Here is a 27932-nt window from a genome sequence, read left to right as displayed (position 1 = left end):
GTGGGGGGACATCCAGAACCAGGTTTGTCTGACCAAAAAGAGTCGAGCTTTATGCAGGAGCCTCACGCATGGCTCTCCTGCTCCCTTCCACACAGTCACTGGACAGTCGAGGCACAGTTGGAGGCAAAACACAGTGGTTCGGGACTTTATTTACAAGGAAGGGCCTGGTTCTGCTGGGCTATATATATATACACACATTCAGAGAACACCGTCACTTAAATTACAAAGGGATGAGGGTCTCGTAGGGTCTGGTGTGAGCCGTGGGTCTTGGTCTGTCCAGTGGCGCCTCTTCAGAGATCAGGTAAAACTGCAGTTTAAAGCGAAGAAGGGGATCAGAGGGTGGCTGGAGCCTGGTAATGGGATATGAGATGAAGGTCTGGGAACTCCCTGGCAGGGAGGATGAGGCTGCAGCCACCCCAAGCGTGTCGGAGCCGGGGCTGCTGGGCCCGGGCTGGAAGGAGAACACACAGAAGGGGCCGCACCATGGCCGCCTGTGCAAGGCGTCCAGCTCACTTCCTCCGGAGGGAGCCCTTGCTCTTCTCCTTGTCCGCCGACCGCTGCTTCTTCACTTTCTCCTCCTTCTTGTTCCTCGCGTGCAGGTTCTCATACACCTCCTCCTCCCGGTGCCTGGCGGGGGCGCGGGGAGGTCAGGAGCCCGCGTGGGGTGGCCCAGCACCCGCAGCCCCTCTACCCCACTCGCTCACAGTGTGAGCCCAAGAGAGCAAGGCAATCTGCTCCTGGTCCCTACTCCAGACCCACAGCGCCTGCAGCCAAGGTGGCATCTCATCCGAGCAGCCAGGCTTTAATCCCAGCACTCGGGAGGCAGAGGTAGGGGGACTGATGTGAGCTCGAGGCCAGCCTGAGACTGCATAGTGAATTCCAGGTCAGCCTGGGCTAGAGTGAGACCCTACCCTGAAAAAGAGAGAAAGAGAGAGAGAGAGAGAGAGACCACAGCTGGTCCCTAGCACCAGCCGCACATAGAACTTTAACAGAGGTAGTAAGATCCAAGCTTGAACTTGAATCCAGGTCTCCCCAACCGCCACACTGGTCCTCTCCAGAAAGGGATGGGGCTGGCAGCAGAAGGGGAAATGCCAGGGTGGCAGGCAGGGGTCACTCACTTGGAGGAGGTGCGGGAGGCCTTGGCATGGGCACCCTTCATGGCGGGGGGGTAGGTGATGTTCCCGTACTCTGATTCCCGGCCCTTCTGGGACTGTGAGCAGAAGTGTTGGTGTTCAGCGGTCCCGGCAGGATTAGGCGATGCCCATGGTCTCCTGCCACCTCACCCCCGGGCCCTGCTCCGCACACACCTGTATGACCTCCAGCTTCTTCTTGGTGGTCTCGATGAACTGGGCTATGGCCACATAGATGAACTTGTACTGCGCCTCCGTCTGCACCATGCCAGAGCGCTGTGCCCGCACCATCTGGATTGTTTTCTGGATGTCAATATCACAGTCCAGCCCTGGGCAGGTGGCAGCGGGACGTTAGGCCAGGCACAGGCCAAGGGGAGCTCGCCACCTCCGCCACAGCCACCAGTGCCCTCCAAGGAGCCTCACCCTTGGTGGAGATGCTCTCGATGAGCATGTCAATGACAATGATGGTGCCCGTACGGCCGATGCCCGCGCTGCGGAGAGAAGGAGCCACCGTGAGGGTCGGCCCCAGCACAGGGCAGGGCACAAAGAAACCCGAGGCTCCAGCCACACAGTGTAACGCGCCTGGGTCACTCAGCCAGCAAGGGAGATATGCGCCCAGCTCCGCACCCATGCTTCCTCTCCAGCCACGGGATGTTCAAGCAGAGGGCTGGCTGCTGGTGTGTTGGCACCATTTCCCTCCCTCCCTCCCAGCACCCTCCACTTCCTGCTCCCACTCTTCATTGCTAACTAGTAGCTGTCCCTCACCCCCAGAGATGCAGAACTCCACAGCCGCAGGCCCCCAGCTCCTCAACACTCTGGATCTCCCCTACCCTGACCCCTACTTTCAAGAGTTGCATTAGGCCGGGCGTGGTGGCGCACACCTTTAATCCCAGCACTCGGAGAGGCACAGGTAGGAGGATCGCTATGAGTTCAAGGCCACCCTGAGACCACATAGTGAGTTCCAGGTCAGCCTGGGCTAGAGCAAGACTGTGCCTCAAAAAAGAAAAAGAAAAGAGTCAGCACTTGGCTGAGGGTGTGGCTCAGTGGCACAGCGAGTGCTTTCCTTGCTTAAGCTCCAGGGTGCCAGCCCCAGCGCCCCCACACGGCCAGGGACACTTGCTCTTCTTTCCATGGAAACTCATTTCCCTTTTCTTCAAACTCCATGGCAAGGTAAGAGCATGCCGGGGACAGCGAGGCAGTGAGTCAGGGCACCAGGTGAGGAGACTGGAGGAGCGATGCAGTGGCCCGCTCCCTTCTCCCACACCCTCCACTGCCACCCTCGGCAAATGGACCGCGGAGACCCCAGCCCGGCCCACAGCCAGGTTTGGATGGCTAGTGCCCTAAATTGAACTAATTTCAAACTCAGATTGTCAAAAATAACCCCCCCCATACCACTTCCTTCCTGTAATTTCTAAATAAAGGCCATGGGGATTTCAAGATGTGTGGCTGGGGGAAAGAAAGGGGGGGCAGTGGCAACAGGAGGGTAGGGGTAATTCTTGGGGACAGGTCTAACCCTAGGAGGGAAGAAGACAGAGCCTGGCCCGCAGACAACATGCGACACCTCCAGATTCAGCCCAGTCCAAGGAAGAGAGAAAGCAGAAGTCTGGGGCTCACACAGGCCTGGGGTCACATGGAGGGAATGGGAAGGGAAGAGGACAAAACTGGTTCCTGTTTCCCCTCTTCCTGACTAACATGATTTACTAAACTATCAATAGGAACCTCCTTTTAAAAAAAAAAAATGTCAGCTTTTAAAAAAATTATTTATTTATTTATTTATTTGAGAGACAGAGAGAGGGGATGTGCTAGGGCCTTCAGCTACTGCAAATGCAAAGATGCATGAATCATCTTGTGCTCTGGCTTTACATGGGTACTGGGGAATAGAACCTGTGTCCTTAGGCTTCACAGGCAAATGCCTTAACCACTAAGCAATCTGCCCAGCCCCTTTTTTGTTATATATACATATACACACATATATATACACATATATATTGCCTTGCTATAGAACCCAGGCTAGCCTGGAACTCATGATCCTCCTCCTGTCTCAGCCTCTCATGTGCTGAGATAATGGGCGTGCACCAGGATTACAGGCATCCGCCATCATGCTGTTAACAACGGCACTTTTTTGAGCATTCCAGACATAGAGACAGGAGCTCATTTAATCTTCACAACCCTATGAGTTTGATTTTGTTTTTCCAGTACTGAGGATGGAACCCGGGACCTTGTGCGTGGCTAGGCAAAGCCTCTACTATTAAATTTCCAAACTGTTGACCAGGGTGACCTTGAACTCACTGTGTAGTCCAAGCAGGCCTTGACTTTGCTCTTTTCCTGCCTCATTTAAGGAGATGGGACTAAGGCCTACAGCACTCACCCAGCAATGAGCCTTATTTTGTAGAGAAGAAATCTGAGGGCCAGAGAAGTTAAGGAATTTGTCCAGTCACACAGGTGACCCACAGAGGAGCCAAACGTAAGCAGGCAGCCTCCATCTATCACTTTGAACCTACTGCCTCCCATACACAACCCAGGCCAGGCCACATGGGAAGGTTCATTTGTGGGACCCCTGTTCCTTCTTGCTGATCACTCCTAACCTCCCCTTGCCTAAGCCCCAAAGAGCCACAAAGGGCAAAAGAGGAGGGTCACGGAACCACACTGACCCCAGGTGGAAGCTCAAGGAAATGGTTAAGGAGGACTGAAAGAAATCAGGGCAGCCAGGCCCGAGCCTCTTGTGACATGCAGTCCAGCCTCTCCCACGGACCACTGGCAAAAGGGCAGTGTCTGTCAGCATGGACTAGATGGCTCCCCCAGGGAGGACTGTGGGAAAAAGACAACAGGCCAGGGGCCAAGCAGCAAGGTGGCTTCCGTCCAGGACTACCCACTGTCTGGAGCCATAAGGGAGCTCAGAAGAAGCTGGAGTATTCCAGTTCACGTGCGCACTGCTCACAGCAGCGCACGGCCCTGACTTAGCGCCCGGCTCCTGAGATGCCGTTTCCTACCGCAGCCGCCACACCATCGCTCTCACCTGCAATGCACAATGATGGGCCCTGCGTAAGGCAGGCTTTCCTGCCGCTGGTTGATCTGGTCCAGGAAGCTGAGGACACCCCCAGGCTCACTGGGAACCCCGTGGTCAGGCCAGCTCAGGTACTGGTAGTGCCAGATCTCCCGAACCAGGTCCCCCTGGGCCAAGGACACAGGGTCAGTGCCCCCTGAAAGCCTGCAACATCTTGCCCCATCCCACCCACCCAGAGTGGAGAGCAAGTCCAAGCGGAGGTTCCAGGAGCCTGCAGGAGCTGGGGACACTCACGTTGTCCAGTGGAGAGATCTGTAATGTGCGCAGTTTGTACTCAGCCATGTCCTGCTCGCCACAGTTGGTCACAGAGTAGGGTCCATATGTGCGCTGGTTCCCTACCTCTGGCCAGTACGGAACACATTTGTTCTGAGGGGGACAAGGCACGCAGGCAGGGCCTTAGGGCTGTTTCTAGGGCTTGCTCTAGGTCCCCCCGCCTTTTCTTTTCTTTTTTTTTTTTCTTTTTTCGAGGTAGAGTCTCACTCTAGCCCAAACTGACTGACCTGCAACTCACTCTGTAGTCCCAGTCCTGCCTCAAGCTCACAGCGATCCTCCTACCTCTGCCTCCCAAGTGCTGGGATTAAAGGTGAGGGAGAGGCTTAATGCAGTTCAAGACTGGGGTGGGATAACTGACTACGACATTACAACACTGCGGGCCTGAGCAAGGGAGAGACTGCACGGACGGCCAGCGTGGACGGGAGCGGATAAGGAGGCAGATGCACAGGGAACATTTATCCCGGGACTAATTCAAGAAAGAAGTGTTTTGTTTTGTCTGTGGTGTTGGGAACTGGACCCAGAGCCTCGTGCATGCTAGGCAAGCACTCTACCAATGAGCTATATCCCCAGCCCCAAGAAGGAAGTTTTGGTGCTGAGGGCTGAACTCGGGGCTCACAAAGGCTAGTCAAGCACTCTGCCGTAGAGCAGCTAGAGCTGGGGGGGGGGGTGCCCAGGTTGGAAGCAAGGGTGTGACAGTCACAACGGGGAGACTTTTACCTGAGGCACTGAGCCTTTGCCCCGGAGGTCCCATTCCACCCCCACACCTGATCTTGCTTTTGCTTAACAACCATGAACAAGCGCTAAAGCGGGCATGGAGGGGTCTGGGAGGCAGCATGGGGCCGGGCCCTACCCGGCCCTTCTCCACCTCGCGCGTGGTCATGACAATGATGCGAGTGTTCTCCTGCCAGGCCATCTGCCAGAAGTCATCGACGGTGGCCTCCAGACACCCCTGACTGGCGATGTAGGTCTTGGAGTTCTCATTGGAATCTAGCAGCTGGTTCTGAACGCAAACACAGAGGACCCAGCCCAGGACTGTGAGCCCTCGGGCTGGGACGGGTCTGCACCACCCTGTTCCCACCCCAGACGCCAGCTTCAGCTTTGCCCAGAGGTGTCTGGAACCAAGGGGCATCAAATTCCTCGGGCCCACACGGCCTTCCACACCCACCTTGACGTAGTTGGCATTGATATAGTCAGACCCAGGTACGTTACTGTCGCGTCCCTGCAGGATCACTCGGCTGTGGTCAACTGGCATGGGTAGAGAAGAATGGCTCGGGCCATTTCCTGGGGCAGACCCTTCCCAAGCTAACGGGCTACCCTTGTCACACAGGCTCATAGAGAACAGGACAGCAGGCGAGAGCAGATGTGTGGGTAGGAGAGAGGCTTCATAAGGAGAAGGGTGTAAGGAATCGGCCTGTTAGGTGCGGGAGGCTCCAGGGAAGCGACCAGGCATCTTTCGGGGAGGAGGGCTCAGCTGGGGGTAGGGGGAGAAGAGAATGGTGAAGGGGGAGGTCGAGGCAGTGAGGTGGACCAAAGCAGTGCTCACAGGGCAGGATGTTCTTGTAGCGGTTCTTGCTTTTGTTCTCCGGCCGCTGCCCCTCCAGCCGTTGGCACAAGTTCTTCACCTCCTGCTTCTGCAGACTCTGAAAGTGCGAGAAGTGAGGACCAGCCCTGCCAGAGGACAGCTCACGGGCGATGACGGCCATGTCACCCGTGCATAAAGCGTCAAGGCTGCCCCGCCTGTCGCGTACCTCAAACTCCTCCCAGAAACCAGCCTTGGCTGTGTCCTCTGACTCCTGCTTCTTGTTCAGTTCCAAGACGCGGTTCTCAATGTCCGCCGCGTTTACCCGAGTGGCATAGTAAGGCTGGGTGGGCGAGGGCAGGCAGTCAGCGGCCCACACCTGGGGCGGCTTTAGGGGAAGGGCAAGGAAGGTGCCAGGCTGCCCCGCACCTGCCGCAGGTAGACGAAGGCGCCCGAGGCCTCTTCAATCCCCGTCTTCTTGAAATGCTCCACCAGGTCCGTGAGGCTGTCGAAGGTCTCCGAGCCACCCACCGTGTAGCGTCCACCCTGGGAGGCACCGAGGAGGGTGTTAGCGTCGCCCCCATCCATCCATCTCCGGCAGACCGCGCCCCCACCCGAGCACAGGCTCCAGCACAAGACCCTCCTCCCAGCCCAGCTGCCTCACCTCACACATGACCTTGATGTGAGTGACCCTGAGAGGGGAGCCCTGGCCGGCCTTGGGCTGGTCGTTGAGCACGGACAGGACAAAGTCGCCGGGCTGGCTGAGACTCTCACGCACAAGAAAAGTCCAAGGCTCGCCCTTGGCCTGGAGCAGTGACTCCGCCTGCCCTCCAGACATGTGGCCGTGGTACCATCTGGAGAAGACACGTTAGGAGGATGGGGGTGGGGTCACAGAGCAAGCGTAAGCCCACACCCACAGAGCGTCAGGACGACCAAGGACCTGCTGTCTCCCATGCCCGAGACAGGAGCCTTCAAATCCACCGTGACACTTATGTCCATGACTGTCTCGTAAAAATGACGAGAGGAAAAAGTTCGGCATGGTAGTGCATGCCTTTCGTTCCAGCACTCAGGAGGTTTGGGTGAGAGGATTGCCGTGAGTTGAGTCCGTCCTCGGGCACAGGGCGAGTAATCACAGAGTGAGTCTGGGCTTCAGTGAGACCCTGCTTCAAAGGTAGGAGGATCGCCACGAGTTCAAGGCCGCCCTGAGACTACATAGTGAATTCCAGGTCAGCCAGGGCTACAGTGAGACCCTACCTTGAAAAAAAAAAAAAAAAAAAAAAAGCTCTGACCACTTGGAAACTTCCAGCTGTGGGTGAGTCCCCCCTCAGCTAGGCCCGGGCTAGCTCAGCCAGGAGGGCCCGTAGCCTTACTCCCCACGAGGACTCTTTTACCCCCTTGAGCTCTCCACATGCCAGGAGCTCCTTAAACTTTTGTTTCTCTTTTCTTTCCGCAGGTTGTTTTTTTTTCCACGCTCTCCATGGGGGATCTTTAACCACATAGGTGCCTTTCCTTGGCTCCATACTTTCCTTCATAAATATAATAATTTTTAAATATTTAATTTTATTATTTATTTATTTGACAGAGAAAGAGGGGGAGAGAGAGAGAGAATGGGCACGCCAGGGCCTCCAGCCACTGCAAACAAACTCCAGACACATGCACCCCCTTATGCATCTGGCTAACGTGGGTCCTGGGGAATCAAACCTGGGTCCTTTGGCTTTGCAGGCAAATGCCTTAACTGCTAGACTGGAGAGATGGCTTAGTGGTTAAGTGCTTGCCTGTGAAGCCTTAGGACCTTGGTTCGAGGCTCGATTCCTCAGAACCCACGCTCTCTGTCGCTCTCATATAAATAAATAAAAATAAACAAAAAAATAATTTAGTATTTTTTTTTTCCCTGGTTTTCCAAGGTAAAGTCTCACTCTAGCTCAGGCTGACCTAGAATTCACTACGTTGTCTCAGGGTGGCTCAAACTCATGGCGATCCTACCTCTGCCTCCCGAGTGCTGGGATTAAAGGTGTGTGCCACCACGCCCAGCATAATTTAATAATTTGAACAACAACAAAATAGGGCTGGAGAAATAGCACAGTGGTCAAGGCACTTGCCTGCAAAGCCTAAGGACCTGAGTTCGATTCCCCAGTACCCATGTAAAGCCAGATGTACAAGGTAGTACATGCGTCTGGAGTTCGTTTGCAACAGCTAGAGGCCTGGCGTGCCAATTCTCTCTTTGATTCTATCTGCCTCTTTCGCTTTCTCACTCTCTGTTAAATAAGTAAGAAGTAAATAAACAAATAACCTTCCAAGGCTCAGGGTCCATTGCAGAAGAGGTGGCAGAAAGAATGTAAGAACCAAAGGACGGGTAGGGCCCCTTACAACGTGCTCCTCCAAACACAAAATGGCCTGGATATCCATGACCTCACAGGGCCTGACACTACCTACACAAGACCATCAGAATAGAAGGAAAAGATCATGACATTAAAATAAAAGAGAGACTTGGGCTGGAGAGATGGTTTAGTGGTTAGACACTTGCCTGTGAAGTCTAAGGACCCCAGGACCCACGTTAGCCAGACGCACAAGGGGGCACACACATCTGGAGTTCCTTTGCAGTGGCTGGAGACCCTGGTGCACCCATTCTCTCTCTCCCTCCCTTTCTCTGTCTGTTGCTCTCAAATAAATAAATAGAAATAAACAAAAAAATTTTTAAAAATAAAAGAGAGACTAATTGAGAGGGTGAGAGGATATGATAGAGAATGGAGTTTCAAAGGGGAAAGTGGGGGGAGGGCATTATTGCTGACAATCATGGAAGTTCTTAATAAAAAAGTTTAAATTACTAAGCTAAAAAAATAAATAAAATAAACATGCTAAGGGGAGAAAACGGCCTGGTGTCACACGTGTGGAAAGTGGCAGGAGAATATTGAGTTCAAGGCCAGCCTGGGCCATGTACATACAGTTTTAAGACTACATGTCACAGAAAAGCCAGGTATAGCCGGGCGTGGTGGCGCACACCTTTAATCCCAGCACTTGGGAGACAGAAAATCGCCCCGAGTTCGAGGCCACGCTGAGACTGACTACATAGTGAATTCCAGGTTAGCCTGAGCTAGAGTGAGACCCTACCTCGAAAAACCAAAAAAAAAAAAACAAAAAGAAAAGAAAAGAAAAACCAGGAATGTACGGTGGATCACAGCCGTAATTCTAGCACTGGGGAGGCAGAGGCTGGAGAACTGCTTCAAGTTCAAGGCCAGGCAGGTCTACATAGTGAGTCCCAAGCCAGCTTGGGCTACAAAGTAAGGCCCCTCTGACTCTAAATTAACAAATAAATGCTGAGATGTTGCCATTATTTTCAATGTTCAAACAACAAAACTGAGGTTAAGAACTTGCACAATGATGGATGGGTCATGGCAGCCCTTAAGAGTTCTAGCCGTGGGGGCTGAGGGCATGGAGTTCCATGGCACAGTGTATGCCTGGCACATACAAAAGGCCCTGACTCCCATCCCCAGCCAGCACCAAAATAAACTAAAAAGAAAGAGTTCTTCTTTTTCTTTTTTGAGGTAGGGTCTCACTCTGGCCCAGGCTGACCTGGAATTCACTATCTAGTCTCAGGGTGGCCTCAAACCCACAGCAATTCTCCTACCTCTGCTGGGATTAAAGACATGTGCCACCATGCCTGGCAAAAGAAAGAGTTCTAATCAGACTTTGAACCTACAGTTTGAGACAGAGAGCAGACAATATCCAAAATCTTTGAAGGGACAAAAGAGGTATCTGCATGAAGCAGAAGCTTGGGCTAAGAGACGCACATGAAATCTGAACCACAGTGGGCAGGGAAGTCAGGAGGGGGTGATGGGAGGACACCCCCAGGGAGGCAGGGAATGTGAACTCCCAACTGGGGAAAGAAGAGTCTCTGAGGTACCCAGGGTGATGTCACTGTAGGGGAGGCCAGGGTTCAGAGGGGACCAAAGGGGCTCCGAGGGGCTGTGGGGTGGAAAGCAGAACCAGGACCTTTCTGAAGCACGCCCCCTTCCCTGGAGGAAACTGTAACCCCACAGGAAACCACGTGATGGAAAAAACACAAAACTCCTTCTGGGGAGAGAGTGAGAAGTGAGGTGGTGAGGTTTCCTCAACCCAGGGACAGGGGAAGGGGGGCATTTTCCAACCGCAGGGAAGGGGAGAGAGGACAGAAGGCTCTCTGTCCTGACCTCTCACCTCTGCCCAGAGGGCTCAGAGTTTAGAGCCCTCCAGAGACTTCTCCACTGGAGGCCCCCTGGGCCAGTCCAACAAGACAGGACCCTGGTCACCAGGCAGTGTGGGAGAGGGGCTCAGCCCTTTCCCTAGGGGACAGGGTGAGGAAGTTTCCATGCAAATGTGGGCTGACCACAGACACAGAGCTCACCATGGAGGGGACAAATGCAAATTTCCCAAGCAGAGGAGGGAAGCAAAGACAAAGTACAAGGGCCAAGCCTCAAGGGTCACCGAAGTACCTTTCCGCACCATCCTCCGGGTGGTGTGCCTTCCCCACCCCCACCTTCCTCTCCCCAGTTCCTCCCAAATTATGCAGCTAGCTTGTGGGCCTACGGTCCTGGCACCAGCTCAGTTCCTGCTTCTCCCTCCAACCCCATGAGCACACTGGCCGTTCTGCTACCAGTCTCCTACAGCAGGCAGATCCCGGCTTCTGAGACTTCAGGTAGAAAGGGGAAGAAGTAGGGACAACGTGTTCACTGTTAGAGGAGGAAAGCCTCCAAGGACACCTAGATGAAGGACTTGACATTGGCTGGAAAGAAAGCTCCAGGAGTGGGCCACAGGACTTTTTATCTTAATCTTTTTTTTTGGGGGGGGGAATGTTTTTTAATATATCTTATTTATTTATTAAAGAGAGAGAAAGAGGGAGAGAGAGAGGATGGGCATGCCAGGGCCTCTAGCCATTGCAAACAAATTCCAGACACATGTGCCCCCTTGGGCATCTGGCAAAGGTGGGTCCTGGAGAATCGAACCAGGATCCTTTGGCTTTGCATACAAATGCCTAACCACTAAGCCATCTCCAGTTTTTTGTTTTTGCTTTTTGGTGCTTTCTTTTTTTTGTTTTTGTTTTTGTAGGGTCTCACTCTAGCCCAGGCTGACCTGGAATTCACTATGTGGTCTCAGGCTGGCCTCAATTCACAGTGATCCTTCTACCTTAGCCTCCCAAGTACTGGGATTAAAGGCGTGCACCACCACTCCCAGCTCAATCTTTGGTTTGCTTTGGTTCTTCAAGGTAGGACCTTGCTGTAGCCCAGGCTAACCTAGAATCAGTCTCAGGCTGCCCTTGAACTCACAGCAATCCTTCCACCTCAGCCTCCTGATCTGATCGTATTGCCTTCACCTTTAAAAGCTGGGCTTACAGGCGTGTGTGTCACCATGCCTGGTTTACTTGGTGCTAGGATTTGAACCCAGGGTATTGTGCATACTAGGCAAACACTATCAACTAAGCCAGTTCTAAAGTTTAGTCAGTGACTTGAACAAAAGCACTGACGCAAGTTTGCCGACACGAATCTCAAAAGAGAATAAAAGTACCAGGGGAGAAGCTCTGTGGAAAGCATAGGGTCAGCATGCACCAGGCCCTGGGTGCAGGATCCTGCCCAAGAGGGAGCAGGGAGGCTGAAAACTGACAAGAGCAAGGTCCAGAATCCTTTCAGCTGTCAACACACAACCACAGGGCAAAGGCAAGTTGGCACGTGCCCGGGAGTCCATGAGAAACCCTGTCCACTGCCCATTGCCTTAGCAGGATCTGTCAGTGTCCTATAGCTGCGAAGATGAGCCACAGTGTAATGAGGAACATTCGCGCACCTTCTCCTCGTCCATGCCGCAGGGAGATCACCACAGCCAACTCAGACGCGGCGGCCATGTCTTTCCAGCACTGGTGGAGGATAGCTTGAGGGCTACCCTTGACCGGGTCAGTGCAGGGCCCTCTAGGTCTGCACTACATCACACTGTGTTTTCAATGACCTTGCTTTGGACAAAAGACTAGCCAAGCTCTGTCCAGATCCACCCTGCCCAGGTTGCTGAGCTAGGGCACTGAGTGTCCCATTAACAATGGATCCCCAGGCCCTTGATCCAACTCAACATTGACATCAGGCAGGCCTAAGCAACCCTGGGCCGGGTGGGGAGCTGTAGGAAGGCAGATAGAGTTCCATACAAGGAAGAGCTTTCTAGCAACAAGGGCAACCTGTCAGGAAACAGCCACAAGGAGTGGCCTCCCTATCCCCGGATTGCCAGGCAGCAAGGACCCTGCAGGGAGGCAAGATGACGATGTTTCTCTTGCTTCCTCGGGGAACAGGGGATGGGATCCTGCTGGGAGGCCCCACGGGGCCCTGAGCCGGGCACGGGTGGGGGAGGCAGTGAGGAGAAGGGACTGAGAGCAGGCGCCCTCCCGGGCCAGGGGCCCACCTCCTGGACACTCTCCCTGGGGACAGGGGCCGGCTGCGTGGCGCTCACCTCTCGCTGGTGGGGTCGGAGCAGTTCAGTGGGTACTTGAGGTGGATAATGGTGCCATCGCGGTCCTGGAGGATGCCCTGCTGCTGGGTGTAGTACTCCACCAGCTCAGCGAGCGTGGCGAACTTCTCCCCGCCGTACAGGTCATAGAAGTCGCCCGAGTTCTGGATGCGAATGTGGGTCACCTGGTCGTCCACCCTGCAGGACACCAGGTGGGAAGGTCTGCAAGTGCAGGCGTGGGGCAGGGGGGAGGACAGGCCAAAGGACCCGGACGGGGACATACACAAGCCCAGGGTGGCAAAGAGCGAACGGAGGGGGGGGCGAGACACTCCACGAGGAACCACGGAGGGAGGTTTAACACAGGTGGAACCTGCCCCCGAACGCAGCGAGGACATCCTACCTTACTGACAGGGAGAAGTCACCCTGGTTCTTGCGACTAGGCCGAGCCAGGAAGCTCCCAGGGACGCCCCGGCCCTTGAGCAGGGTCTCCGCATCAGGCCCGCTGAGGTCTCGGTGAAACCACCTGCAGGTTCAGAGTGGTGGTGAGGCCAGGTGCCCTGGCCCCTGGGCACCCTTGCCTCCTACCTTCCTTCCACGGGCCCTTACCTCACCATCCTGGGGCTCCCACTGAGGAGCAGGCCTGGGGAACGCTCGCTGCGGCCTGCCTGGGCAGCTGGGAGAAGACTAGGGTTGAGCCTCCAGCAAACACGGCTCTTCCGAGCTCGGGCCTCTGGCCGGCCAGCTTCCAACTACCACCTGCCCTCCTGCTCCTAGGGCTGCCACCCCGCTGGCCTGGAGCGGCGGGCAGGGCGGGGACAGGAAGGGGCGCGGCCGACCCCTTGGGGGAACTCACTTGTACTTCTTGTTTCAGAGCACGGGAAGAGGAGCAGAGGGTGGCAGGGGGGGTACTTCCCACCAAGGGTTCGGGAGCACGGCCCCGAGTATATAGGGCAACTCCAAAGACAGGGAGACGTATGCATCTCAGGTCCCCTGGGGAGGGCCGCACCTCACACACCCGAACCCCCGTGGCCATCAGGCCCTTTCTTCCTCCTCTACCTGCCGTTTCTCCTCAGCCTGCCTGGCACAAGCTAACAATGATGCCTCTATCATTTAATGGCATGTTGCCACATGCCGGACACATTGCTACAATGTCATTTACATGCCTTCTGGGACTTATTCCTCACCACAGCCCTGTTGCATGGGTACTCTTTTAATTTTTTTTTTTATTATTGACAACTTCTATAATTATAGACAATAAACCATGACAATTCCCCCACCCCCACACACACTTTCCCCTTCACAACTCCACTCTCCATCATATCCCCTCCCCCTCTCAATCAGTCTCTCTTTTATTTTAATTTTTTTTGTTTATTTTTATTTATTTACTTGACAGCAACAGACAGAGAGAGAACCAGGCAGAGAGAGAGAGAGAGAGAGAGAGAGAGAGAATAGGCACGCCAGGGCCTCCAGCCACTGCAAAGGAACTCCAGATGCATGCGGCCTCTTGTGCATCTGGCTAACGTGGGTCCTGGGGAATCAAGCCTCGAACCGGAGTCCTTAGGCTTCATAGGCAAGTGCTTAACCGCTAAGCCATCTCTCCAGCCCTCTCTTTTATTTATTTATTTTTTTTTTTATTTTATTTTTTTTGGGTTTTTCGAGGTAGGGTCTCACTCTGGCTCAGGCTGACCTGGAATTCACTATGTAGTCTCAGGGTGGCCTCGAACTCTCGGAGATCCTCCTACCTCTGCCTCCCGTGTGCTGGGATTAAGGGCGTGCACCACCACGCCCGGCCCTCTCTTTTGATGTCATCATCGTTTCCTCCTATTATGATGGCTTTGTGTAGGTAGCGTCAGGCACTGTGGGGTCATGGACATCCAGCCCATTTTGTGTCTGGAGGAGCATGTTGTAAGGTGTCCTACCCTTCCTTTGGCTCTTTTTTCTTTTCTTTTCTTTTTTTGGTTTTTCAAGGTAGGGTCTCATTCTAGCCGAGGCTGACCTAGAATTCACTCTGTAGTCTCAGGGTGGCCCCGAACTCATGGGAGTCCTCCTACCTCGGCCTCCTGAGTGCTGGGATTAAAGGTGATTAAGAAACCATGCCTGGCTTCTTTTTTACTTTTTAATATTTTTATTTATTTAACAGATAAAGAGGGGGAGAGAGAGAGGGAGAGAATAAGCACTCCAGGGCCTCCAGCCACTGCAAATGAACTCCAGACATGTGCGCGCCCCCTTGTGCATCTGGCTTGTATGGGTCCTGAGGAATCAAACCTGGGTCCTTTGGCTTTGCACGCAAATGCCTTAGCCACTAAGCCATCCCTCTGGCCCATCTTTTTACTTTTTATTTTGAGTTGGAGACTCACTTACCCAGGCTGGCATGCAACTCACTTTGTGTCCCGAGCAGCCTTGAACTTGTGATCCTTCTAACCTGTCTGTTTCATACTTTTTCAATGCTGTATGGTACTGAAGGTGCAGCTCAGTGGCCAACTACTTGCTGAGCATTCATAAGGCCCTGGGTTCCATTCCCAGCAGCAAAAACAACGTAAACAAATAAGAAAATAAGTAAATAATTCAATCGCTTGCGATCTTAATATTGATACATAGTATGTATGTTATAGTCTAATAAAAGTAAGAAAAGTTGGTGCACACTTTTAATCCCAGCACTGGGGAGGCACAGCTAGGAGGATCGCCATGAGTTCAAGACCACCCTGAGACCACATGGTGAATTTCAGATCAGCCTGGACTAGAATGAGACTGTACCTCGAAAAACTAAAATAAATAAGAAAAAAAATGACTTACTGGATAAGAAAGTTGCCAGAAAAGCCAAAGGACCCAAATTTTATTCCCCAGAACCCACATAAATCACATACACATCGTGGCTCATGCACCTGGAGCTCATCTGCGGTGGCTGGAGGCCCTGTCGTGCCCATTCTCTCTCTTCCTCCCTCCCTCCTTCCATCTCTCTATCTTCTTCTTCCTCTTTCTGTCTCTCAAATAAATAAATAAGATATTTTTTTTAAGTTTTAAAAAGTTAACAAGTAAGTATCAAAACTCAACAAGGGCTAGGGTGTGACTAAAGAACAAAAAATTTGGCTGGAGGGCTAGAGAGGTGGCTTAGCAGTTAAAAGCTTGGCTGTGAAGCCTAAGGACCCAGGTTCAAGGCTCAATTCCCCAGGACCCACGTTAACCAGATGCACAAGGGGGCGCACGCGTCTGGAGTTTGTTTGCAGTGGCTGGAAGCTTTGGCACGCCAATTCTCTCTCTCTACCTGCCTCTTTCCCTCTCTCTGTTGCTTTCAAATAAATAAATAAAAATGAGCCCGCCAAGTCTTAGTAATATGAGAGAAATGTGTAATATGAGAGACAACAAGGAGATCACCTTTTTATCAAATGGGCATTTTCTAAATGGAAAATGTAAGTACAAGAACAGGATTTGTTGTACTTTAGCAATCACTTTTACTATTATTATTATTATTCATTATCATCATTATTATTATTATTGGTCTTTTCAAGGAAAGGTCTCTGTGATAGCTTGAATAGATGGCCCCCAACATATTCAGTATTTTATTAGTTTGTAGTTTGCATCGGCAGCCACTTGGATGGAGGCAGTGTCACTGGATGGATCTTAAGGTGTGGTGGTGGGTTTGAGATTTCAACCTAAAGATGTGCAAAGTGTGCCTACCTGGAGTTCCTGAAGTGTGCTATGCTGTGTGGCTTTTGACTTTCAGGCTTGTGCTTCTCTCTCTCTGTGTTTGGTTCTATGAAAGCAGGCCAGCTGCTTCTGCCATTATGGAATGTCCCCAGGATCCATAAGCTTCAACAAATCCCTTCCTCCATTTAAAAAAAAAAAAAAATAAGGGCTTGAGAGATGGCTTAGCGGTTATGTGCTTGCCTGTGAAGCCTAAGGACCCTGGTTCGAGGCTCGATTCCCCAGGACCCACGTTGGCCAAGGGGGTACACACATCTGGAGTTTATTTCCAGTGGTTGGAGGCCCTGACACACCAATTCTCTCTCTCTCTACACCTGCCTCTTTCTCTCTCTGTCTGTTGCTCTGAAATATATAAATAAAAATAAACAAAAAAATAAAAAATAAAATAAAATAAAATAAAAAAATTTAAAAAGGCGTGTGCCACTATGTCTGGTCTCAATTAAAAAAAAAAAATTGGCTAGAGAGATGGCTTAGTGGTTAAGGTGTTTGCCTGTGAAGCCTAAGGACCCAGGTTTGATTCCCCAGAACCCATGTAAACCAGATGTCTGGAATTTGTTTGCAGTGACTAAAGACCCTGGTGTGCCCATTCTCTCTCTCTCTCTCCTCCCTCCCAAATAAATTATACACGTGCACACACACACACACACACACACACACGTACAGTGTGTGTGGTATTAACAACAACAACAAAAAAGAACAGAAAACTTGAGAGGGGCATCAGTTCTATGCCCAGCACAGCCAAGAAGAAAAAAACCTTGCTGAGCGTAAGGAAGTGCTCGAGAGGCAGAGGCAGAGCAGTGCTGCGGGTGTGAGGCTAGCCTGGGCTACAGGCCAGCATGACCTTGTCTCAAAAATAAAGAAGCAGCCAGGTGCAGTAGTGCACACCTTTAATCCCAGCACTCGGGAGACAGAGGTAAAAGGATTGTAGTGAGGCCACCCTGAGACTACATAGTGAATTCAAGGTCAGCCTGGGCTAGAGCCAGACCCTACTTGGAAAAGCCAAAAATTAAAAGAAAAACAAAACCAGCTTATGTTTCCCTGTGACACATGCTTTATCATTCTTGGAAACATCCATATCATTTAAAATTCTCCCCCACTTTTAGGTCTTCTTGCTGCTGTCCTCTGGAATTTATCACATGGTCTCTCTGTTATGCATTTCAGTCTGGACATTATATCCTAACTTGCTCAGCTCCCAACCTGGTACAGAAAAATGCTCAGTGAACAAACTCATCAGAGATATGGTCAGAGGTGTGCTTTCCTGGTCAGCCACGGGCACCCCACTTGTCCTCTGCAGACAAGAGTGCACGCACACGTAAACGCGCGCACACACACACACACCATTTATGCAAGCACAACTGGCCATGCACACCATCCACAGAGCTGGTCTGTGTCAAATCCCCAGCATGGACGCAGGCCTGACCACACAGGAAGTTCTAGGTTCCTGCTTAGCACCACCACACCAGCTGCCCCACGGCCCACTGCACTCATTCCAGAACTAAGCCCACTAAGTAGGAAGGAGTTCACTGGGCAGCTAAAACTCTTGACCCATGAAGTGGCAGAAATTCCTCTGAAGAGTATCAAGACAAGCAATGGGCAGAAGCTCAGAGAATGTGGTCCATCCCTGACGCCCCTTGGCAGACAAAAATTACAATAAACTCATATCATGGCACAGTGAATGTCCTGAGACTGACAGAGCACTCACATGTACACAGCCACCCCATTTGCACCCCAGACAGCCCTGTGATGGAGGAATTCTGCCCTGTTTTTTTTTTTGTTTGTTTGTTTTTTGGTTTTTCGAGGTAGGGTCTCACTCTGGTCCAGGCTGACCTGGAATTAACTCTGTAGTCTCAGGGTGGCCTCAAACTCACGGTGATCCTCCTACCTCTGCCTCCCGAGTGCTGGGATTAAAGGCGTGCGCCACCACGCCCGGCATGCCCTGTTTTTTTTTCAAGGGAGGGTCTCACTCTAGCTCAGGCTGACCTGGAATTCACTATGGAGTCTCAGGGTGGCCTCAAACTCACTGCGATCCTCCTACCTCTGCCTCCCGAGTGCTGGGATTAAAGACGTGCGCCACTACGCCTAGCTTGTTTTTGTTTTTGTTTTGAGGTAGGGCCTTACTCCAGTCCAGCTTGACCAGGTGCTCACTCTGTAGTCACAGGCTGGCTTCAAAGTCACAGCAGCCCTCTAGTCTCAGCCTCCCAAGTGCTGGGATTAAAGAGCCAGTTGTGTCCTCTTTCTTAATGGAAGGAGCAGGCTCAAGGGGGCTGACAGTCACAAAAGCAAGTGTCCAGTGTCTCACAATAGAAACAGGTTCCCTTGGGAAGCAAGGGTTAAAGGTAGACATCAAGACCAGTGGCACATTGAAACAACCACTGATGACATCAAGCAAGGTGAAACCATTTTATACCGTTACTGGAATTTTCTGAACCTCAGTATTCCCTACCTGATAAATGGGCTTAACAAAATGTCCCAAATTAGGACTTAAAAAGCTGCTAAGTGGCCAGGCATTGGTGGCTGAGGCAGGAGGAACACTTGAGCTCAGGCCTTCAAGAGTTCAATGCCATCCTGGGCAGCTTAGGGAGACCCCATCTCATAACAGATAAGTAAGCCAGGTGTGGTGGGTCATGCCTGTAATCTCTGCACTGGGAGTTCAAGATCGGCCTTGGATACGTAACACCCCATCTCAAAAAGATTAACAGAAGGTTCTTTGGGCTGGAGAGATGGCTTAGCGGTTGAGGCATTTGTCTGCAAGGCCCAAGGACCCAGGCTCGGCTCCCCAGAGCCCACGTAAACCAGGTGCACTAGTGACACAGCGCACCAGGCTGTGCATGTGCACAATGGGGCACACGCATCTGGAGTTCACTTGCACTGGCTGGAGGCCCTGGTGCACCAATCCATTCTCTCTCTCAAAAATAAAATTTAAAATAAGTTCCTCGCCCATGTTCCCTTAAGGAACCTTAATTATACTCAATGTGTCACAAAAAAAGTACAAGGAAGACTAGCTGGGAAGAGAAAGGAAAAAGAATATGCTGGTGAAAAACCTTTTTGTTGTTATTTTTTTAAAAAAATATTTTAATTATCTATTATTTATTTGAGAGAGACAGACATGCAGATAGAAAGAGAATGGGCATATCAGGGCTTCTAGCCACTGCAAACGAACTCCAGACACATGTGCCATCTTATGCATCTGGTTTACATGAGTACTGGGGAATCGAACCTGGGTCCTTCTCAGGCAAATGCCTTAACAGCTATTTCTCCAGCCCTGTTTTTGTTTTTTGAGGTAGGGTGGCACTCTAGCCCAGACTGACCTAGAATTCTCTATGTAGTTCAGGCTGGCCTCAAATTCTCGGCAATCCTCCTGCCTCTGTCTCCCTAGTGCTTGGATTAAAGTTGTGTGCCACCATACATGACTTGTTTTAAATCTTAAAAAAAAAAATTTATTTTTCACTGGGCGTGGCGGTGCATGTTATGTTGGTACTGGGGAATTGAACTAGGGTGATTAGGCTTTGCAGACAAGCACCTTAACCACTAAATCATTTCTCCAACCCATGATCTGGCTTCCTATCTCTTCCCTAGATCTGTTTCTCTAGTAACAACCTGGGTCCCTCCTGAGAGCCAACTCTTTTCCAGGATTTAATCCTAACACTGTAATTGGTCAAGTTCAGCCCCCAGAATTTAGGGTAATTGCTAGCCTCTTCCTGAGACAGCCCCTAGCCCAGACCAGTCAGTCGGCAGTCTCTCTGGCTCACCTAAGCCAGAAGGTGGGGCCCACGACCATACGTTACAAATATGTCTGTGTGTGGGGGGGGGGGCGCGGAGTCAAGCCCTCTTGGCCGTCGGTCTTCACTTGTAAACCTCCAGATTCTGGTGAGTTTCCCCTTGTCTCGGTCTGGCTGGGAGAAGCCCCTGGCCCCCACTTCCCACGTGGGCTCTTTACCCACCCCCCCTACTCCTAGTTGGCAGGGGCTTGTATTTCCACCTGTCCTCTAGGCCCACCGAATGGGCTCCTTCACTTTTAGTCATCCCAGCTGTTCAGAAATGTTAAATAACTCGTCCAAGGTCGAGTCACAAGATAATGATTGGAAAAGTAAATAAACCAAAGCCGAGTGTGGCCAAAGACCTATAGCTAGCTGCCACAGCACCTCACTGCCGCAGAGCGCTCCAGGCAGGTCCCGGCGAGACCCACAGGAACCCGGACAAGGGGCGGAGGTGGCATGCCCAGTGGATCCCAGGGTGAGCAGGGCATTCCAAGGGCCGGGCACCCAGCTCCAGGGCACCTTCCAAGTCCAGGCCCAGAAGCCCAGAAAGGAGTCCGCGTTGTGTGAGACCTTGCCAAACACTTGGTAAGACAGTGGCCATGGCCCAGCATGGTGGCGCATGCCTTTAATCCCAGCACTCGGGAGGCAGAGGTAGGAGGATCGCCATGAGTTCGAGGCCACCCTGAGACTACATAGTGAATTCCAGGTCAGCCTGAGCCAGAGTGAGACCCTACCCAGGATTATGGGTGGGCTCGGGACCTAGAAGACTCTGTAAGAACCCATCCCTCGGCCAGGTGGCGCACGCCTTTAATCCCAGCGCTGCAGAGGCGGAGGTGGGCGTATCACCATGACCTCAAGGTCAGCCTGGAGTAGAGTGAGATCCTACCTTGGGGGAAAAACTAAATAAATAAGAATCCATCGCCAGGCTGACGGTGACAAGATGGGCACTGAGCAAAGCTGGGCGAGCAGCAAGGAAGGGTTGCGTGAGTGTGTGAAGCAAGACTCAGGAGCACTGGGGCATAACCAGCCCAGGCCACTGAGACACTCATGTAGGCCCGCCAGGGTCTCAGCTGTCCTGGCCCCGCTTCCCTTCCACGTGCCCTCTGCAGGGCACGCTGTCCTGCGCCCATCTGCTCCCACATCACGGCCACTCCTCCTGCGTGCGGCGCTTGACCCTGATCACCACATGGCTGGCGCTCTCATCACCGGGGCTCAGCTTCCTCATCAGGAAGCCCCTAGAATCCTCCAGGCAATATTGTCATCAGCGCTGTGTCACTTGCCAGCTGTTTTTTTTGTTGTTGTTGTTTTTTCCGTGTTCCCCCCCCCCCGTGGACTACCCTTCTGAGCATTTGAAATAACCCAAGTTACTGGTTGTTTACTCGGTGGGTCACCTTCTACAAGAATGCCAGCTCTGAGTAGAGACCACGCCTCTGCGGGCACACTTCGGTGTGAATAAAAGTGAATAAATGCTGGCCGTCTGTCTGAATGAATGATGCGGGGGGGATGGGAATGATGCAACTGCAGCCGGGAAGTGAGGGGGAGGTTGGCCCCGAGTGGCAGAGATTTCTCAAGTGTGCCTTTCACACTGTCCTATTTGTGGCAAACTGCCCAGGGGACAGGGCCCCGGCTGGAGGCAGAAGCAGGACCAGAGACTGGAGGTAGACACGAGTGTCTAGCTGCCAGGGGGCCCGGGGCACGGGCGGGCCCGGGGTCCTCCGTCCCCGGGGACAGGAAGCAGGTTCGGGGAAGGGGCGGTGGCAGAGTGCATTTGCAGCCACCTACCTGTAGGGAGCGAGTGACACTTCTCCTTCCCAAGGGAGCCCCGGGACCCAGGTGGCGCAGGAGACTTACCCGCGGGACAGCATCTCCGGGCAGGGAGGGGGCAGCCGGGGGCAGAGCCGCGGGGGCGTGGCCGCGCACGAGAGGGTTCCGGTTCTGGCCACTTCCTCTATGCAGCCTGCCAAACCAATGGCTCGGCGAGGACAAGCCCGGGACGACTGGCGTCCCGAGGAAGGACAGGTGGGGCGGGGCGGGGCGGAGGCCGCTGCCCACCTCCCCGCCCCCAGGCCCGCGTCCCGGTCTCGGAGGGGGGAGGGAGGAGCCACCTGCGGCCCCACCGGGAGGCCCGGACCCGGAAGTAACCCTGGGGAACACCCTCCAGCGGGCTCTCCCCGGGAGGCGGCAAGCAGGAAGCCCGCGGCCCAACGGGCAGCACCTTCCGTGCGGGGGGGGGGGGGGAGGGCGGGGTCTTTGGGCGCAGAGGTTAGGACCCGCAGGGGGGCGAGGAGCCGGCAGGGCCGCAAATAACCGACACCAAGGCTGAGTCACAGGCACGTTTTATTCCCTTGGCAGCACCCAGGCCTCCTTTTCCTCCACAGCAGGTAGCACGTGGGCAAACGCTGCGCTCAGGAGGCAACCACACTACCGCCAGAAGCAGGTCCGTGCGGTGGCAGCGTCATGGGCGGAAGGAACAGAGCTTTCAGCTTGCCTGACAGGCTGGCAATCTCAGGATCCTGGGCTTCATAGGACTTGACCAGGCGGGCAAACTTCAGGACACCTGCAAGAGGGAGAGACAACCACACACTGAGGACCTGTGTGCCAGGCAGGAGCGGGGAGTGCCAGCTACAGATGCATCTCCCCCTAGCCAGGCTCCTAGCGAATGAAAACTAGTCTAGGCCTCGGTCTAAGGGCCCAATCAACAGCTTCCTAGTTTCTACTGGCACAGCTGCATGGAATGCAGTGCCTGAAAACGTCCCAGCCCAGGACATGGCTCAGCAGTTAACTCTTGCTTGCAGATGCGCGTGGTGGCGCACGCCTTCAATTCCAGCACTCGGGAGGCAGAGGTAGGAGGACCGCCGGGAGTTCAAGGCCACCCTGAGACTACATAATTCCAGGTCAGCCTGGATCAGAGTGAGATCCTACCTCGGAAAAAAAAAAAAAAAAACTTGCTTGCAAAGCCTACTGGGCCAATACCCACATAAAGCCAGACACACAAAGTGGTACATGCATTTCGAGTTCGTTTGCATCAGCAAGAGGCCCGAGTAGACCCATACAGTCATTCTCTCTAATAAACGAACTTTAGGGCCGGGCGTGGTGGCGCACACCTTTAATCCCAGTACTTGGGAGGCAGAGGTAGGATTGCTGTGAGTTCGAGACCACCCTCAGACTACATAGTGAATTCCAGGTCAGCCTGGGCTAGAGTGAGACCCTACCTCGAGAAAACAAAATAAAGTTTAAATAAAACATCCCATATTAACAGGGATTTTTTGTTTTGTTTCATTTTGTTTATTTATTTTTTTCCAGGTAAGGTGTCACTCTAGTTCAGGCTAACCTGAATTTCATTATGTAGTCTCAGGGTGGCCTCGAACTCATGGTGATCCTCCTACCTATGACTCCCAAGTGATGGGATTAAAGGCGTGCGCCACCACACCCAGGAACATTTTTTTAAGCCTTTTATTTAAATATTTTTATTTCCATTTACTTATTTGGCAGAGAGAAATGGGGGAGAATGGGTGCCCCGGGGCCTCCAGCCACTGCAAACAATCTCCAGACGCATGCGCCACCTTGTGCATCTGACTAATGTGGGTCCTGGAGAATCAAACCTGGGTTCTTTAACTTTGCAGGCAAACGCCTTAACAGCTAAGACATCCTTCTAGTGCCGGAAACATTTTTTTTTAAGTAATTTATTAGTTTGACAGGGCCTATTGCCACTACAGACAAAATCTAGATGCATGTGGATCTTTGTTCATGTGGCCTTACATGGGTGCTGAGTCTTAGAACTGGGGCCACATCTCCCCAGGCCCCATATTAACAGTTTAGTCCCAAGAACCCATGAGATGCAGGTCTATAGCTAAAACGAAGGAAGTCTCTCAGCAGGCTGGACTGAACCAATAAGAATCAGTGGGGAGAAATGATCTCACCCATGAACTTCATCCTCCAAACCCAAACTTATTAGCTGAAATACTACAAGAACTGCAGAAATGTGTTTTCATGAAGCACTCCCCCTGAAAGAGGAGGAAGGAGTTCAAGTCCAGGTACCAGGGATCCTTGGCACCGACTTTACCACAAGACTCTGTTCCTGCTTCATACGGAGTAATAGTGGAATTAACGAAAACCACAACATGCATTTAGGATGCTGAAGTCAATATTCAGGGTAAGCTGGGCATAGTGGCTCACACCTTTAATACCAGCACTTGGGAGGCAAAGGTCAGACAACTGCTGTGAGTTCAAAGCCAGCCTAAAACCAATTTCAGATCAGCCTCGGCTAGAATGAGACCCTACCTCCAAAAATAAAAGAAAGAAAATATGCAAATTTATTTTCAGGGTAGTCTGTGTAGTTTGTTCAGCAATTAATGGCACTTGTTGGCAAGCCTGCTCACGGAGGTTCAATTCCCCAGTCAACCACATAAAGCCTGGTGCAAACGTGGCCCAAACGGTGTTCCGTCTGCAGCGGCAAGAAACGCTGGTGCGTGCAACCTCCGCGCCCCCATGCAAATAAATTCAATAGGTAAAGCTTTAAGAAAAAAATAAGATTCAGTACAGGCTACTGGGCACGGTTCAGCCGCCAATCCCAGTAACTCAGGAAGCAGAGGCAGGAAGATTTCAAGTTCAAGGCCAGCCTCATAAGCTTACTGGGGGCCGTGTCTCAAAATGAAAGATAATCTGGAGTGCTTTAACATGTGCGGCGCGGCTTCTAATCCCCCATACCACACAAAACGTGCCCATGTCAGAGCGAGAGAGCGGGGGTCCGCCGCGCCAGCGCCCGCCGCACCCGGCCCTGCGGCCTCGGACCCACCTTCCCCGTCGCAGCTGAAGCCGTAGGCTTTGATGACCTCCTGCTGGATCTGGGTGGCCACGGGCAGCACGAACTGCAGCATCTTGCCCATGTCGTTGCACGCGTTGTCTCGGGCCTCGTCCATGCGCACGGCGTTCTCCGGGGCCGAGAACGCCTGGATCACCTCCGCCAGGACCACTGCGAACCAGGGGCATTTGCGGAGCCGCGGCAGGCACCGCGACGGGAGGAGGAGGAGGAGGGCTGGCCGCTCGTGCACTCAGGGGGACACCGGACCCCGCGCGCCCACCGCCCCGCACCCTCCCTGCATCCCGCGGGCGCCCCCGGGCTCCTCACCCTTGGCCTGCTCTGCGCTCAGGGCCGCGGGCTGGGCTGAGGCCGACGCCATGGGCAGGCGGACGCAAGACTACGCGCGCGCGGGAGGAAGCTCAGCACGCAGCCGCAGCGAGCCGCCTCCGCCGGGAGCGGCGGGCGGCGCCGGCGAGCAGACGGAAGGGGAGCCGCGGGGAAGGATCGGCGGGGCACAACGCGCGCAGCAGCCCCCAGGCGGCGGCGGCGGCCTCCCGGGCCCGGGGCTCCGCGCGGCGGCGGGCGCTCACCGTGGAGCAGGCCCGGGCGGGGCGGAGGGGGGCGGAACTTCCGTTGCACACGCGGCGGGGGAGGGCTCTCCAGCGCGAGCCGGAAAGCCTGCTAGACAAATTCTAAAAGAGCTGTAACACTTGCCCGGCTGTGCCCGCCGCCGACCCGGCATGCACGGGAACCCCGCTCACGGTGAGGGCGAGCTCACGGCGGCGGCCCTCGCACACGCCTCCCTCCCGGGCGTGCAAGAGAACACACGGTGACACTCGGCTCCGCGACGGCGTTCTAACGGATTCGCAGAAATCGTTCATTGCTGGAGTCTACGAACGTTTGATACCGGATATGCAAATGAGGCAGCGCGGATAGGCGGAAAACAGCCAATCAGAGCCGGCCCCTTGTGAAGAACGCAAACAGGGATTCGCTGGAAAACCCGGCGTGGAGAACCCGGGTGTCTGTGGGGGAGGGGAGCCGCGCCGCGCCCGCCGCAAACTTCACAGCGGTTCAGCGCGCTCCTGGAGCCCCTTCCCGCCCGCCCGGGACGCGAGTTCAACAGCAGCCTAGGCTACAGAACGAGACCCTGTCCCAAAAAAAACATGAGGCAGGGCTGGAGGGATGGCTTAGTGGTTAGGGCATTTGCCCGCAAAGCCAAAGGACCCAGGTTTGATTCCCCAGGACCCACATTAGCCAGCTGCACAAGGGGGCGCACGCGCCAGGAGTTCGTTTGCGTGGCTAGAAGCCCTGGCGCACCCATTTTCTCTCTCCCCCTCTTCCTGTGTCAAATAAGTAAAAATAAAATATATATTAAAAAATATGACTTACTAGCAATACCTCCACAAGACCCTCATAACAGGAGGAAAAGACGATTACATCAAAATAAAAGAGACTGATGGAGAGGAAGGGGATATAATTGAGAGCAGAGTTGTGAAGGGTAAAGTGTGGGGGGGAATTATCATGGTTTATTGTCTGCAAGTATTGCAATTATCAATAAAAATATTATACATTGCTGGGCCAGGTGCACGCATTAATCCCAGCACTTGGGAGGCAGAGATAGGAGGCTCGCCATGAGTTCAAGGCCACCCTGAGACTACATAGTGAATTCCAGGTCAGCCTGGACCAGTGAGCCCCTACCTCGAAAAACTAAACAAACAAAAAAATTATGCATTAAAAATATTTTTATGTAAACTTCTAAGTATTAATAATAATAGTTTAAAAGTCTCATGATTGGCCTGGGGAGGTGGCTCAGCAATTAAAGGCTCTTGCTTGCTGGGGTCCGATCGTCTACCACCCACAGAAAAACATACACAAAGTGGTACATATGTCTGTAGTTTGTTTGCAATGGCAAAAGGTTCTGGTGTACCCATATCTGTCTCTCTCTCTCTCTGCTCACAAATAACTAAATGAAAATATTTACAATAAAAGTCTCATAACCATTCCAAAAATAAAAATTAAAAAAATGCAGCAAGTGGCCTGGAGAGATGTCTCAGCAGTTAAGGCGCTCGCCCGAAAAGTTTGGGCACTCCAGTTGAACTCAATACCCAAATAAGTCAGATGTACAAAGTGGCTCAAGCATCTGGAGTTCTTTTGCAGCAGCATTCTCTCTGTATTTCTTCTCAGCTTGCAAATAAATTAAAAAAAAATTTTAATCCAGGCATGATGGCAAGGTAGGAGGATGAGGCCAGCCTGAGACACCATAGTGAATTCCAAGTCAGCCTGAGCAAGAATGAGGCCCAACCTTGAAAAAGCAAAAACAAACAAACAAAATGCAGAGCTGAGGAGTAGTTCAGTGGTTAAAGGCACTTGCTTGCAAAGCTTGGCCCATCCGGGTTCAACTCCCCAGTACCCACAAAAAAGCCAGATGTTCAAAGTGGCACTTGTGTCTGGATTTCATTTCCAGGGCCAATAGGAACTACAGCATCTATTACAGCCTTTCTCTCAAATAAAAAAATGCAAGCTGCAGGTGTGGTGGCCCACACCTTAATCCCAGCACTCTGCCCTACCGAGACCCTACCTCAAAGAACCAAAATAGTAGTAGTAATAATAATAAAAATAATGCAAGCTGGCTTACTGAAGTTCTGCCCATCCCACCAACCATCTCTCAAATCATTCTATGGAAAAGATTCAGATTCTTTGTTTTTGGTTTTTCAAGGTAGGGTCTTGCTCTAGCCCAGGCAACCTGGAATTCACTATGTAGTCTCAGGGTGGCCTTGAACTCTTGGCGATCCTCCTACCTCTGCTGCCCAACTTCTGGGGTTAAAGGCGTGCACCACCACGCCTGGCCTAAGATTCAGATTTCTTCTTCTTCTTCTTTTTTCCTGCCTCCAGATGCACACTCTACTTGGGGCATCTGGCTTTATGTGGGTACTGGGGAATCAAACCCCTCCCTTGTTAGCCTTTATGGACAAGTGCTTTAACCGCTGAGCCATCTCTCCAGCCCAAGATTCAGATTTCTTAAAACTGTTTCTGAGTCAGGCATGGTGGCCCATGCCTTTAGTCTGAGGCAAAGGTAGGAGAATCTCTGGGAGTTCTAGGCCAGCCTAGGACTACAGAGATTCAAGTCAGTCTGGGCTACAGTGAAACCCTACCTTGAAACAAACCAAAACTTTCTGTCTATGGTGCTACCCAGCAGGATGAGCGATAGCAATGCCCTCAAAGTCCGAGT

At 52.7% G+C, this 27932-nt stretch overlaps 2 protein-coding genes and 1 non-coding gene across 5 annotated transcripts; all 3 read right to left on the bottom strand.

Annotated features, from left to right (window-relative positions):
* Positions 1-117: 117 nt before the first annotated feature.
* On the bottom strand, positions 118-21916 carry Ptpn6 (protein tyrosine phosphatase non-receptor type 6). 3 transcript variants are annotated; one of them, XM_045139620.1, is made up of 16 exons: positions 21754-21916; positions 12843-12965; positions 12446-12640; positions 6651-6840; positions 6416-6532; positions 6216-6329; positions 6011-6107; positions 5633-5712; positions 5318-5467; positions 4429-4560; positions 4147-4301; positions 1554-1621; positions 1308-1459; positions 1119-1210; positions 483-627; positions 118-307 (listed from the first exon to the last, which is right to left on the bottom strand). In XM_045139620.1, exons 1-15 carry the CDS (start codon positions 21765-21767, stop codon positions 510-512), a joined length of 1797 nt encoding a protein of 598 aa, XP_044995555.1. In that variant the 5' UTR covers positions 21768-21916; the 3' UTR covers positions 118-307; positions 483-509. The 3 variants fall into 3 exon arrangements, with proteins under 3 accessions (XP_044995555.1, XP_004668714.1, XP_004668715.1); XM_004668657.2 differs by having other exon boundaries at positions 118-627; XM_004668658.2 differs by lacking the exon at positions 21754-21916 and adding an exon at positions 13049-13189 and having other exon boundaries at positions 118-627.
* Positions 21917-22222: 306 nt separating this feature from the next.
* Positions 22223-25172, bottom strand: C23H12orf57 (chromosome 23 C12orf57 homolog). Its single transcript, XM_045139636.1, has 3 exons — positions 25031-25172; positions 24698-24874; positions 22223-22459 (listed from the first exon to the last, which is right to left on the bottom strand). The coding sequence occupies exons 1-3, from the start codon at positions 25080-25082 to the stop codon at positions 22308-22310; spliced, it is 381 nt and encodes a 126-aa protein (XP_044995571.1). The 5' UTR covers positions 25083-25172; the 3' UTR covers positions 22223-22307.
* Positions 25173-25353: 181 nt separating this feature from the next.
* On the bottom strand, positions 25354-25415 carry LOC123456492. Its single transcript, XR_006634567.1, has one exon. It is a non-coding gene; the product is annotated as a U7 small nuclear RNA (small nuclear RNA).
* Between the last annotated feature and the right edge of the window lie 2517 nt (positions 25416-27932).

The sequence above is a fragment of the Jaculus jaculus genome, chromosome 23 (assembly GCF_020740685.1).
Source record: "Jaculus jaculus isolate mJacJac1 chromosome 23, mJacJac1.mat.Y.cur, whole genome shotgun sequence".
In the NCBI taxonomy this organism is placed as follows: Eukaryota; Metazoa; Chordata; class Mammalia; order Rodentia; family Dipodidae; genus Jaculus; species Jaculus jaculus.
The sequence above is the reverse complement of the archived record's forward strand: the minus strand, read 5'-3'. Positions and strand labels throughout refer to the sequence as shown.